Source organism: Gymnodraco acuticeps, unplaced genomic scaffold (genome assembly GCF_902827175.1).
Source record: "Gymnodraco acuticeps unplaced genomic scaffold, fGymAcu1.1, whole genome shotgun sequence".
NCBI lineage: Eukaryota > Metazoa > Chordata > Actinopteri > Perciformes > Bathydraconidae > Gymnodraco > Gymnodraco acuticeps.
Window position 1 is genome coordinate 4,183,663 of NW_022989799.1, and position 15,215 is coordinate 4,198,877.

The window sequence follows — 15,215 nt, forward strand, 5'->3', positions numbered from 1 at the left end:
TCTCTCTCTCTCTCTCTCTCTCGTCTGTTTCTTTCCTCCCACCTGCACCTCGTAAGCACCCCGGGCGATTTATACTCCGACTGATTTGTCTTTGTGTCCTGCCTGTGATTACAACACTTAGAGACAGGCACGCCATGAATGGTAGAGTGTTTACTCGCTAACAGACAATATGCAGAATTATGAATCATACACCAGCATACACAATAACAGAACAAAACTGTATGGAAATCAAAAGCATTTTGAAAGTGAATCACGGCAGAGCGGGAAGCAGATGGGACAAACAGTGATGTACGCAGAGGGTGTGATCCAGCCAGGGAAGAGCAGGCCTACGCGTTCCTCTGCCAGGGCTCCATGTACTCCAGACCCAGATGGGCAAAGATGTCCTTTTCAGTCGAAGCTGCCAGGAACTCTTTCTAGAGATAGGACAAACAAACATAAGGTCAGTGCAGGAATGTGTCTCGGTGACACCAACGCCAATCCACAAATTCTCAATCAAGTCTACGCTGCAAGCTGGCAGTATAAACGTAGGATTTGATTAACCCAGTTTGTGTAATCATGCAGTGACCGCCCAATCCCTTCCAACTCCCTTCAAACCCATACACACTCTAACCTTGCTCCAAGTGATTGGTGCAAATCCACACATTCTCAGTTCCTTTATTTATTTATAACATCATTTTCTTCAACAAAATAGCAACTTTGAAATAAATAGAGTGCCAAAAGCAAAACACAGGGGTATGCATGTTGTTCATTTTCCAACCCCTCCATTTCCCCCGTAACAAACAAGACAACAGCAATACTACAACACAACACAGTGTTGAAATATCATACAATAATACAAAATAAGAATATAAATTAAGTAATAACAGATATTACCATTATCGACAAACAATAAACTATATCATATTTTCCAAATATATATCAACCAGTTAATCATAAACTAAATGCACATATAGTCAGGTAAAAAGGTCAAGGTACATGTTAGTCACGGTTGTCTAAGCATATCTGTATTCTAGCTCACACATTCTCAATTTCAAGATTCATTATTCCTGAAAATGTTCATGTCTTGTACACTCAGCCATCTCTGTGCCTGTTCTATCCACGCTGCAAGCTTGAAGTATACATGTAGGATTTTATTCACCCAGTTAGTGCAAACATGCTGTGACCGTGCAGATTTACATTTGACCGCCCAACTCCCTTCGAACCCATAAACACTCTAACCTTGCTCTAAGTGATTGCGCTCTTCAGTAGATGAGTATTTTCCCTGACGAATCGCGACAGGGCTATTAACTACTGGCCGTCTACCAACACCATGTGATGGGTTATGTTTCTAAAGGAGCAGTGACGAGGCCTGACTCACCTTGAGTGCAAGACAGCCCGGAGAGAGAGAGGGCTGTGATTCTGACACATCCTGCCTTCAAGTGCTAAACTGGACCTGACACCTTGCGAAGAGATGGCAGAAAAACCAAGAGCATGTCTGCTTCCACTGCCAGCTGAAGGCAGAGATAACTGAGAGTAACTCGTCTGCAGCCAGGAGAGAGGAGAGCGCTACAAGGCACGTCTCCCAAAATACTGGCTTGTTCTTTCAAATGCAAACGACAGGTAAGCGGTGCAGTGGGGGGGGGGTTAGGGTGCACGCTACAGCTCTGTTCATATCACGGATCACCTTGTTTGGAGGTAAAAGGGAAAGTGAGTCCCTTAAAAATAACCCATGGGAGAAAAGTGTGCATACGGTAGGGTGAGAAGTCAACCTTGTACCAGAGATTCTTGGCTAATAAAAAAAAAAGATGATTTCTTCTGTACTTGGCCAATGCAGTAGCACTTAAGTAGCATTCATATGAGTGTTTTAAATGATCCTGGTTCATATCAGTATGTAGTGTCTCTCCTGGGACATGTCTCCATTCTTTAATGCTCAAAAAGCTCTTTAGTGTCCTCATACTGCCTGTGCTGCAGCACCTCTTTTCACCCTCTGTCTGAAACCAGAGCCCAGTCTGCTCTGATTGGTTAGCTGGCTGGCTCTGCTGTGATTGGTCAACCGCTTAGGGATGTCCAGCCCCTTAGCCAATAGAAGTGTGAGTGTTACATAGTGATGTCACTACGTTACAGAAGTAAACAAAGGAGACCAATGGAGGGGGGGAGTGTGTGTAAACATTTGGATTTGAGCCTTTGCAGGCCATTTACATACTGAACAAACCTGTATTAAATATCCCTTGAAACTGTAATTTCGACTATTACCCTTCTGCCATTCATTGCAGGTCACAAAAATGCATTTAAACTAGAGAATCATAATGCTACAAACACTGTCAGACCATGTTATCCCCAAGATGGCGCCGCACGGGGGAAGCTAAGCTAATGCGCACACACAACCTCACAACCTTGCAGTGTAGAATGCTTTCAGACTGGTTTGGCTTTGTGATAGCTAAAGTGCAATATTTTTTCTTTTCTGAAGTTTATTCCTTCTTCCCTTATCCAAAGTGACAAACATAGGTTTCAATCCCAAAGACCACATTCCAACGAAGCAATTTAGGCTTAAGTTTCTTGCCCATGGACACATTCGACATTTTGACTCACGGGCTGGGGGTTAAAACACTGTTTAGCACAGTGCAGATTTAGAAGATCTAATTCAATTATCACTCTATTTCTTGCTAAGCTACTCGTGTGAGTGGTACTGTACATGTCCTGGAACAGTGCTGTGTTAGGAAAAATGATTTCTGATATCTTGTAGAATATATAGTATTTATTTGCTCCGTTTCTTTTTACATTTTAGGAAATCTGCTGACTGAAAAGTCTTGCTGTATTAGTTGCTTTAAGTTCCTGTTGGTCTTTTTTAATTTAAATTAAATTAAGCAACTGCGTCAGCTTCTCCATTAGTATTTGTTTATGTCATGTAAACAGTAAACCTGGATTCTGTACTTTGGTAGGAGAGTTAACTTCTCTGAGCCACCCTCGGGATGTTTGAAATAAGAGCCCGGTTTAAATAACCCATCATATCTCTTAAAGTCCACTTCTGAAGATCTGTGAAGCTTTGTTCGGTTTCCAAGCTCTTATATTCTTCTGCACACAAAACATTTAATCAGTGGAGTCCAGAGAAATATTATCGCTCTTTCCCAAAAAAAATTATATTGTATGGTGTGTGAAACAGTATTATATTTGAGTTAAAGCATCCCGAGGCCCATTATGGGGGCCAGCACTGCCTGTATTTTTATTGTGCTCATAACCTTGAACCCATTTATTGCTCTCAGTGCACACAAAAAACACCAAATGCAGAAACAGATCGCTGCAATTTATGATGCTCTACTGCAGTGATTCTCAAATGGGGGTACGCGGACCCCTGGGGGTACGTTGGGGTACTGCAGGGGGTACGTGAGATTTCAACAAAAAAAAGGTTAATTAAAAAAATACCATGCATGATAAAAAAATTATCTTAGTACAATAAGTTAAATATAAAACACAATTGTATATAAAATATTCCTAGAACCACCAAGGGGGTCCTCATATAAACATGTCAAATGTGTGTATTGTATTTTATAGTTTTTCACAATATATCATTTTGTTCATTGGTTTGTTAAACACATTACTTAAATTGACAAACTCCTTGGAAAAATCTGTTTTATAAAAGTGTTATGTTGTTTTTTGTCATGCATGAAGATGAAAATATCCTTAGTTTGTTGTAATGCATGCACGAAGGAGTTAAATCACACACTGAGGGAACATCACTATATTGGAATTATTTATATAGGCTTTTTCGATCAAAAATGTTCGGGGTCGGTCAGGGGGTACTTGGCTGAGAAAATGTTTCAAAGGGGTACACTACTGAAAAAAGTTTGAGAAGCACTGCTCTACTGTACTAAAACATACAGGTGATATAAAGTGGAGGCATGCGGAGGCTGGAGGAATGAAAGAGAACAGGAAATAAGGGAGACTGCTGGACAAGGCTGATGTGATTTGTAGTAAGGGCTTATTGTTCAGTAACAGAAAAGAGGAAACTCAGGAGATCCAACTAAAGGAGAAAACACAAGGCACAGATGAGATTCTCAACATTACTAATTTAGCCATTGTCCTGGATGAGGGGATAAAGCCCTCCCTCTGTCCACTTTCCTCAATTCCTACAATCCTCACAAGCCCTGAGGGGGAGGCTGCTTTATTTACTTAGCACAACACAGCGTGGGCTCTGAGAGAAGAATCCACAAGCATCATGTACCTCTTCCCTTTAGATATACTCTGAAAAAAGTGAAACTTTGACTTTAATTAAATGTATTATGTCAACAGATTTCACGTAACTGTATTTGGTTAGTTGAAAGTAATATTAAGTTTAAAAAATATATATTAGGTTCAACCTTAATATATTTGCTTTCAACTAACCTAACACAGTTACATGAAATGTCTTGACGTAATACATTTAATTAAAGTCAACGTTTACATTTTTTCAGTGTATGCAGGGAAACTATACTTGAAATTAGGGCTGGGCGGTATGACAAAAGCAGTATATCACTGTATTTTTTCAAATGATATTGGTTTAACGTTATATCATGGTATCTATTTATTTTTCCATGATTAGAAATATTCACACATTTATACTTATTGGACCCACAGAAAAACACTTGGTCAGTCCTCATGAGTGATGAAGGAATCAGAATGCATGAAATTATTATTGTACAAACTTTAGTTAGCGCATGACTTGGACACTGTTTGTAAATGTAAACAAATCCCCCCTTCTCTGCAGAAAGCACATATAAAGATTTATTTTATGATTGACCTTCAAACTAAGGTACACACCGAATAAAATAAATGAAGTGCAACTTAAAATAAACCTTGCTTCAAGCCAAGGTACACACAGTATTCAAACAAATGAAAGTGTGCAACTTGCATTATTATTAGCCTTTGTTACGAAGTGAAGGCACTCTTGCTGAACATTATGTACAGGCTACATTAAGGATTTGGTCATTATAAATCGAAATGGCAGTTTATGAAAACATCATAATACGGTAAACAATTCCCCGTATTCTGTCTGGAACTGTATTTTTGGTGTATCAAACAAAGCTCAGAGTTAAAGAGCAGAGCTGCGGTTAATTAGAAGGAGAGGTTATCTGTCTGTGACACTCAGGTTCTCAGTTACTGGCAAGCCATCAGCACCACAAGCCAGAATGGAAGCCGAGCCAGTCTCCTTGACTTAATAAGCCGCTAATCAGCTACATGTTTCTCTGTCCGCCGCATAATGACATCCCTTGTGGACGTGAACACATATCAATTCCTGCAAAACATCTGCCCCTTCTCTGCTGCCTGTCATCCTGGCTCTGCCACCCGGTCCACTGCCTGATGGACATGGCTGCCTGCCCGGCGCCGGCCCCACTCCACTCACACATCAAACAGAGCCAGGGAGGCAAAGAGACAAAGAGAGAGAAATCTGGATCGCTGCTCAACGTTATCCTGCCAGCAAGCATTTGATAGACCAACCCGTCCTCATTCCCAACTCGTTACACACGGATGTTTGGTCAGGACCCCTTGGCGCCACTTCCTAACACTGGGTAGCTCTACGTGTCAAACTATAACACTCCCCTGCTGTTGGAGTGAGGGAGTAAACAACGTTTGGAATTCAAACAGAACACTTGGTTAGGTTAAGGAAAATATGGTTGGATTTAAAATAAAAGGTGCATAACTTCAGATTGTGTTTTGGTCTCACACGGATGTTCGAACATATTCAATACGTACTGTAAAGCGGCTCCGGAAAGTATTCTAGTTTGTAAAAGTCCAGTGTTTGTTTGACCCATCTATCTTCCTTAACACCCCAAGCTGACTTTATAGGTCTTTGTCGTCTATTTATGTGTCATGATGCCACAACCATGCCCAGCCTCTTTTTTATCCAAATAAGCAAACACAACATTCGTAGTTTACATAATTCAGTAACCCTTAAACATAAGTCATGCAAGTGAGATAATAAAATCAAAAGGAATAGTCAACATTGATATATTTACATTGATTAACAAAGTTATCTAATGCATTGAGTAATGAAAGCAATAAAGCATTAGACCTTAGAGTGGGCGGTACCAACCATGTCCTTTGAGTAGCAATGCAATGTAATATTCTCAACGTGATGAAGCAATGCATAGAAGGTTGTCTTACTTAAGGTCATGTTGTCAGTTATAGTTGACTTGTGTATGTAAACCAGCCAACCAAGTAACAGCCCTTAGATGACCATCGAAACTTTTGAAGCATTTGCTCTTGATTTGAACACAAGTTATATTTTTGACTTTTTACCACCTTATCCGATTGTCAGCACTTCTAAACATTAATACGGCTTTGTGTGTGTCTACAGAAGGTCCAGTTGTGATAGACACGGTTCGCCACTGCATTTGACTGAGGTATGCCAGATTACAAATTGTATACTAAAATTAGCTACAAACTTCAGACTTTCATTCCTCCTCCACCACAAGAACATACGGAAAACACCCGAAACTCCTCTTTGACCTCAGAGACATCACAACAACACCTAACCTTTGCCTCGCTGTGAGACAACACAGATTCATGTTTAGCTTCCATTTAATCTAAAACAACAGCTGCACAAAGGGCATAGGGCTTATTTTTGAGAGAAACTGCACCAATGTAGAAAGTAGCGTGAAGAGTACAATACGATAACAGCAAGCTAACCAGTGTAAATAATCAGACATTCATGAGCACATGGCTTGTTTGACAGCATCAAACAACTAAAAGCCTTTATTAGTAACTACTAGCTCAGGTCAAGAGATGGTGGAAAAAGGGGAGGATTAATGCAGAGAAACACGCCTCTAAATGAATGCTAATGTTGCTCAGTATCGGCTGGGTGGCAACAAAATCAACTGTTTGCTAATATGTTAACGTTAGAAGCCTGGGTAAAGGGTTTAGGTAGCGCAACGCAGAAGTTGGCATCACACTGGTTGCTTAGAGAGAAGTATTGCAATAATCTCCACATTAACACCACTTTCAGAATTTGAAGCTTAAATGCAGATGCCAGACAAACTATACATCACAGGCACATTTCTTCATGTCACAACTGCTAAACTAAAGGCTTTCAGGGTTTCCCACACATAGACTTTACTTGGGCGTGCCGCCCGTATATTAACAGCCGCCCAAGTATATTTCGCACAGCCTGTCCTCCTAAAAAAAAACGACCAAATAGGTAGATTGTTCAGCAGCTTATTACGACCCATAGTCACGTTTTCAAGTGTAGCACCTCTAGTGGTCGTGTAAGAAACAACATGCTCCCGTTGATTGCAAACGCTCTGGAGGGACGTTTATTCACAAATAACCCTCTCTGGAAAATCCTAAATTGTGGAATAGTTTGGCCATTAAAATGCTTTTTGATTGGATTTCTAGCGAGAAGTGTATATTGTACTTTTAGAATCTACGTCCAGTGGATGTGTAGGATCTATAGTTTGATAGATATTACAAAGATGATTTGAGGTCTAGCCAGGGGAACGTGTACGTCTTTACGCAGCTTCCATGTAAAGTTGTCGTCAACCCTCACGGGGTGAAAACAGTATTTCCGGTCTCGAAGTTTTCATAATAAAACCGGAAGTATTCCCCTCACTGTCAAATGATTACACAGTGATATCTGCATTCAGGGGGGCCGCCAGGGATTTTGGGCCCCATGAAAATATATCACATTGGGCCCCACCACCAGGCACACTCACAGGCCACGCCAACCAAGCACAATGCTGTAACCACACCTCCAGAACCCAACCGACTCATTTATGCTTTAAATAACTCTACCTGTACAGGCTTGCATCTATCTTGTAGTCCAATACTAACTGCACAATATTTACTGACACTGAGTGGTGAACATATAACACTGTGTAGACATGCAACATTCTGCTGCAGTAGAATTCACTATTTGATATAACTAGGGCCGGGACTTTAACGCGTTAATTAAGATTAATTAATTACACAAAAATTAACGCGTTAAAAAAATTAACGCATTTTAATCGCACTTATTTTTGCACCGCGGAACGTTTCTCACTGGATGAGTTTCAGGCGTACCGATTATACTGGAGCACCAACTAACGTTCATGACTTCAGACAACAACAAACCACAGTGAACAACAGTGGGAAATGTTGTTTTAAAAAACGGACGGATGGAAGCGTCGATAAGAGCACGGTTGTGTGCAAATTATGCAAAAAGGAATTCGCATATCACCGCAGCACATCAAGCCTCAAGTATCACCTCAATGCAAAACATATAGCAGCTAGCGTGGAAGCTAGCGTGGACGTTAGCCTCTTTTATCGCGTTCACACCAAAAAGAGCCGGTACTAAAATTAGTTCATGAGAACCTTTTTACCCCCACGAAAGTCCCTGCTAGAGAGCAGAGAGCTGCTAGAGAGCAGGGACTTTCGTACGGCTCTCTTGTGAGAAAAGAGCTATATTTCTGATTGGCTGGGCGGATTGCAAACCACGCCCCGTAAAACTCCCAAAAAGTTTTGTGAATTTTATTATCCTCGCATTAGCATTATTAGCATTAGCCCAGGGCAGAAACGCAGAGAGACTAATTTATGGCAACACAAAATAAAACATGGGAGCGGTGGAGATGAGGAGGTGTCGGCGTTCTGGCGATTTACTCGGAAGGCTGCTGGGACTCCCAGCAGCTTCTACTGAAGCAGAAGAAGAAGAAGTGACGTCAGCGGCTTCATTTGCCTAATCCTCCCCCAGGTTCAAAGAGTTCTCATGAACTAAATTCTCATGAACCTTTGTGGGAAAAGTACTGCGGTGTGAATGCGCCTAATGGTATACTAAAATCCATGCGAAAAAAATTGCTTCTCACTGTTCTCAGGTCAAATATTTATATGTGATTAAAAATGCGATTAATTTCGATTAATTAATTACAAAGCCTCTAATTAATTAGATTAATTTTTTTAATCGAGTCCCGGCCCTAGATATAACACTAACATTCCTGACAATAGACCTCAATAGTCATCTTTATGGTGTACATGCCTTTTTAATAACATTTTTGAATGGAACATTCATAAATCAAAAATAAATATAACTTAAATATACATGACCACTTAAATTAAAATAAAGTGAACATTAACACCAATATTATCATATATAAAATGCTATAAAAAAAATAACATAAGCAGAAGATTTTTTAATTAAATATACATACCAACTACAAAATAAGCGGGTATTAAAGTGTAAATGGACAACGAAATGGATGTGAAAAGGCCTGATGGTGGTGCTAAATCAGAGCAAAACTGGGTGACATACTGTCGCCCTTTAGTCCCTCTCTCTTGTCTTTCTCTCCTTTCTTTTCTTTTTTGAAAGCCTGACTTTGTTAGTCGTTAAGACATCGTACACACGTAAGTACTCGCATCCCTGCTCACATGCTCTTACTGCTAGAAAATGCGGTGCCGCACAGCGTTTGGAGACAGGACCAAACCATTACATGTAAATAGAAGGGGGTGTAGAGAGGCTTTGGATAATGAACTTTTCAAACAAAAATAAGTTAAATGAATCATAAGTTTAGTGAGTACATTATCAATATAATGTTATATTAATGTTAATTATTGATGATTGATGAAAGGTTACTTAAACATTTTTTCTTAATGTTCTACATTTTTTGGGGCCCCTATCAGTCACGGGCCCTTAGAATCGTCCTAACTTTTCACCCCCTTACGGCACCCCTGTCTGCATTACTCGTCCACTAAAAAACATTAGTTTATCCTTGTTAATTACACAATATTGATTGGTTTAAATTGTGTACAATGCTTTTGTGTTTTTAACCTTCGATTCGGAGAAACAAATAGTTTTTTCAGAGTTTAGACACTACAGAGTTTCCGAAGACACTACACTACCCAGAATCCTCAGCTATCGTTTGGGACTACAACATCTGCTTTGCTTTACAAACCCCGTGATTAGTCCTTAAGCTCTGGGATTGGATGTTGGAGTGGCAGTGCGACAAGGTTACGCCGAGCGTCAACAGCTCTTTGAAATGGAATGAATGAAACCACGGCAGACTATCCAAAACTGGACTTGGACGGGTCCAATGCCGTTATGTGATGACTTCCAAAGAGAAAAGCAAGCACACTCGGAATAAAGTATTATTATTATTTTTTTTATGTTTTCGGATTTCATATCGCATAAACACCATATCCCAACATGCATTGCGGCTAAAACATCCTATCACCAAGCTTGAACGGTAGCTGAGGATTACGGATAGGTAGATGTTTTAGCCTATCAAAACCTCTGAAAAAAGAAATGTGTCACTCAGAATTGAAAAAGAAAAATATATGGGAAAAACACAAAAGCCTTGTACACAATTTAAACCAATTAATGTTGTGTAATTAACAAGGATAAACTGATGTTTTTAGTGGATGAGTACTGAAGATATAGCTTTGAAATAATTTGATAGTGGGGGGAATACGGTTTTATTATGAAAACTTCGAAACCGGAAATACTGTTTTCACCCTGTGAATGTTGACGTGTTGACGCTAACTTTACATGGACGCTGCCGCATATACAGTTCTCCTGGCGAGACCTCAAATCATCTTCGTAATATCTATCAACCTATACTACACGTCCATTGGATGTGGATTCTGAAAGTATAATATACACTTCTCGCTAGAAATCTAATCAAAAAGCATTTTAATGGCCAATCTATCCTACAATTTAGGATTTTCCAGAGAGGGTTATTTGTGAATAAACGACCCTCCGGATTGTTTGCATTCAACGGGAGCACTAGAGGTTCGAAAACTTTAAAACGTGATTATAGGTCGTAATATTTGGTCATAATAAGGGCTTGAACAATCTACCTATTTGGTCATAATAAGGGCTTGAACAATCTACCTATTTGGTCGTATGAGTTGGAGGACTTGTTGGTTCACATGGATAGGTTCCTAAATACATTTTAAAAAATGTTTAAATAGTAACCCATGTCCATTATGTTCCCGGCCTGACTTATTGTCTCGGTCCGGCCCTGCCTGTACCTGTTCACTCCATCGCGTGAAGGGTCTGCTAACAAGCGACCAACAGAAAGGTTAATGTTGTTGCACGTCACAAAGCCACGTCAACCACGTCAATAAAAACAGATTCATTTATCAGATGAAATATTTGTTAAATAGACAATTAGTTTTGAATATATTCTTATTTTTAAGGTATTTACGAGTGCTATATTGTTTTAATTCTAGGTCAAATTGTTAAAAATTGGGTTTGGAGTCAGCACATCTCTTTTTCATGAATATGAATTTCCCCAAAAATCTGATTAACTATCCAAAAAAATAAATCTGAATCCATTCTATTGGCTTTATAGTGTGTATAAATGTATTTATCCTCAGATTGAGTGGGAGACGCACAAACAACTTTCAAATCAGATTCTACTTGTCATATTTGAAAGGGCTAAAAGTAAGAGGAAGATATTCAGAGTAAAGCGTTTCACGTTTGAAACATTGACCTTTATATAAAGAGTCCAAAGCACACACACACAGGAGCCAGAAAGGAATACAATCTCTTTTTTCTCCTAACCCTATCATATCAGCTAATGTGTCTCCTTTCTTTATTTCTTCTTCTCACCGACAGTTAGAAACAGTTTACTTTATCGCCAGGAGATCAACAAGAAAAATCTTTTGATTGCTTTTAAGTTAATTTGTCTTTATTGCAGCACACAGGAAAGGGCTGACAGGGGCAGAAAAAGTGGGAGTGGATTATGCCCCTGTGTGTTCCTCCTGCAACGATCCGCCTCACACCCACACTCCAGTTCACTCCTCTCAGTTCACAGGACAGCAGGAGCACCCGGAGAGTTCACAGACACCTCACTAATCACACCGGCAATTAGTGCAAGCATCATAAAGCACCGCCGCCTATAAAACAGCTATTGGGTTTAGTGTTATCGTCATTACCTATCCGTCCCCGGCTTGCTAATCAGCCCCTGCAATGGGCACAAAGGCAGACAGGTAGATAAATAATGAATTCCTAATCAGAAACAATGGAAGCCTCGCTCCACGCCCCGGGTGTTATGGCTCTCTGCTCCCGTGGAGGTAAATATTTGCAAATCAAAGTTATTTAGTTGATTAGGCTGCCCAAAGGTAAGACAGCAAAGACTCAGAGAGACGTGTAATAAAAGTTCTGTGTTTTTCAAGTGTCCTTGTGACGTTACCAAAGTAGAACTTCTGAATTTATAATAACATCTGTATATCATTGCCATTGAATTAAGGAATTGGACTTTATGAGTTTATGGCATATTTCTTTAAGACGTGACGAAACTGCTTCCTGCTCTGGGTTGGGTTGTGAGGATTTATACCTGTGGTGGCTATTGATTGATTGGTTCGATATTATAATGCTTCCAACACTTAGGAGTGGACACAAGCATGTACTCTTGCCTGTGTGGTAAGAGTTTTGTTTTTGGAGATGTTATTGTTGCACTTCATAGCACTTGAAGTTAAGCAAATGGCTTTCTATCATCATTTCTATGGGTGTGTTTGTTTTCATGGGCCACGTATCCTCGGCGGTAAGCAGTGTTGGGCAAGTTACTTCCAAAATGTAATACAGTACATATTACTTATTACTGTCCTTTTAAAGTAATAAGTTACATTACAATATTACTGTCTCTGAAATATAATGAGTTACACTACTTTTATATTACTTTTGAGTTACTTTCACGAAGATAACCGCAAAAGAATGGCTAGGTATGTTAAATGCTCAAATGTAGTTTAGTGCAGCAACTGCGTAGGCCCTTAAGGCTACTAACAACTTTTGTTTCAAGGCTTAGTTGAATACTCGATTCTTTGAACTTGATTCAATAGGAAAGTGTGTTCATTCTGCCTTGCAAAGAGATTTCTAGTCAAAAGACAATCAACTTGATGGATTGACTAGTACCAGAATCAGAAGCTAGTTTATTGCCAGGACCAAAAGGTCCTGGCAATAAACTAGCTTCTGATTCTGGTACTTTGGTGTAAATAAACAACAAAAGGATTATTGTATTGTTTATATTACAGCATATTCTTCCTGAAGTTCCTCATTGACCTTCCTCACACCTGGGAGGTGCGAGGAGAGTCACATGATGTTCTCTAATCTGAGCCGTCTGTAATTGTAGCCTGACTCTTCCTCGTATGGACCCAAACACAACACTCTTCTAATGATAACAATAAATTAACTTTCTCTGCTCCACTGAAGCCCATAAATAATAAATTGGTTTGTTGAAGAGCGGCTGGTTTTGCATGACCAATTTGCTTCCTGCTGCAGACAGAGTGATCGGATTCTGCTGCCTCAGCACTTCACCTCAATTAAAATGGCACATTGGCAAAATAGGAGCTTTGTTTGGGAAGTAGGTTTGGATATGAGCTGTGATCTTCTGAGTTATATGACAGTTCACACCACTGGAGAAGCAGTAAATCATGGGATTGGGCAGGAATATGCTATACCTGTTTGATAATCTATCAGAAAATAAATGATTAAAAAAAAATACATGTATTTCATGAAAAAATAAGCTGTAATTTATTTATTTTTTATTTTGCATACTTTGGGTGCCAATCTTGTACTACAATGCCGAGACAATTTGAGAGGATAATACCTTTTAACAGTATGTGCCTTTAAATATGAAAGTTCTTTAAGATAGGGCTAATGATGAAATAACCTTAAATTACATTTATAAAAAAAAAATGTTGCCAGCTTGGTGGAGTACACACATAGTACATTAATTACCTTGCCAGTATTTGCTCTTTTTTCCATATGTTTAAGATTTGAAAATATTTATTTTTATTATGGATTACATGTATTACAAATGTATTGATTTAAAAATAGCAAACTAGCAATTAATACCTGCTACACAGAACATTCACAACCAGGAACTTTAAATTAGGCAAAAACCTTAATGTTTCTTTTCTATTAAAACTTTTGTTTTATGACTGAAAAGCTTTGGTAATTCTGCTCAGTGATTTAATTTTCTTGGTAAGAATTTTGCTATTAATAGCAATACAATGATAATAGTTTTCAGGATGAAAGATGGTCACCATTAATACGGGGTACACTAGAACTCTAGTTGCACCGCTTTATCTATATTTTAGTTTTTCTCATATTTATTTTAGTTCACTGTAATTGTTGTGTTATCTGCATTGGACTACACTAAAGATTGTTAAGCGATCGGGTTTATGAGATACAAAAATGTTTGAATCCAACAAAGACCTATGTCCAATTAATGTCCATGAAAGACAGGAATGAATCTATCTTGTGTAAGCATGTCATTTAGTAGTTAAGGCTGCATTTCTTTACATAGGAGAGTTATATCTATAACTGACAGGTCCCAGTGTCAGTGAATGCAGATTATGCAGATAAAGGATGGCAGTGGGGAGAACACATGAATCAGCTGCATCCATATGGACACTCTGGGTTCTATTTTTGTCCCATTGATGGGTTCAATATCAGCCTTTCAGTCACCATCATAGCATGATTTTCTTGATGGCACTCATTTTGTGTTTTTGGTATTTCACTGTGATGGGGATCCAAAGGTGCCATGTAGTGTGTGTCTGTAATGATCATGTAATTTCCAGTTTCCTTTTCTGTTTTATTTTCAGTGCACATATCAAAAGTCCTGAAACTTAAACTCCATTTTCATTTGACATGCTTGTATCGGCTTCCATGCTGTGCTACTAATTATTGCCATCTACAGTAATACAGACCTGCCAATATGCGTCATAATTTAAAAAGCTGGCAAGCGCCATACTTCTCTATTATCCTACATTGGAAAATGGTTCTCCTATGATGCCAAATGTGCTATCTCCTCCTACACCAGTTTAATTTTAGGTACCATGTATTTACTTCAGAGTCCCGTTGGGAGAGACTTTTGTAGAAGAGAATATTTGTTTGGTATATTTTTGCTCTGAACTGCTCTTTCCCTCACTAAATTGTCAGGGTGCAGTCGCTCTGAGGCAGGGCCGTCCCTGGCCAACTTGAGGCCCCACGCAAAGTTATATGATGAGGCCCTCTGTTTTGCGAGCGTCGATGGGGGGGTGTTGCTAGTAGAGCCTCGCAGCGGCGAAACCGTGCCGCGCCACACTAATTGCGCCGCATAAGCGCATAGGTTCGCATCAGTTAAGGCCCCCTCCGCAAGATGAGGCCCCCTCCGCAAGATGAGGCCCCCTCCGCAAGGTGAGGCCCCACGCAGTCTGCATGATTGGCTTGTAGGGAGGGACGGCCCTGCTCACAGCCGACTGCTTTGAAAAGGAAAGAAAGGACTCATGTCAGGGCCTACACAACTGAT

The 15,215-nt window shown here is 39.6% G+C and overlaps 1 protein-coding gene across 1 annotated transcript in view; it reads right to left on the reverse strand.

Moving 5' to 3' along the window:
- Positions 1 to 195: 195 nt before the first annotated feature.
- dntt (deoxynucleotidyltransferase, terminal) overlaps positions 196 to 15,215 on the reverse strand; it is a 195,937-nt gene continuing 180,917 nt past the window's right edge. The window contains exon 11 of the mRNA XM_034223875.1: positions 196 to 413. Coding sequence (XP_034079766.1) covers positions 327 to 413 — 87 coding nt within the window. The 3' untranslated portion in view covers positions 196 to 326. The remainder of the gene's footprint in view (positions 414 to 15,215) is intronic.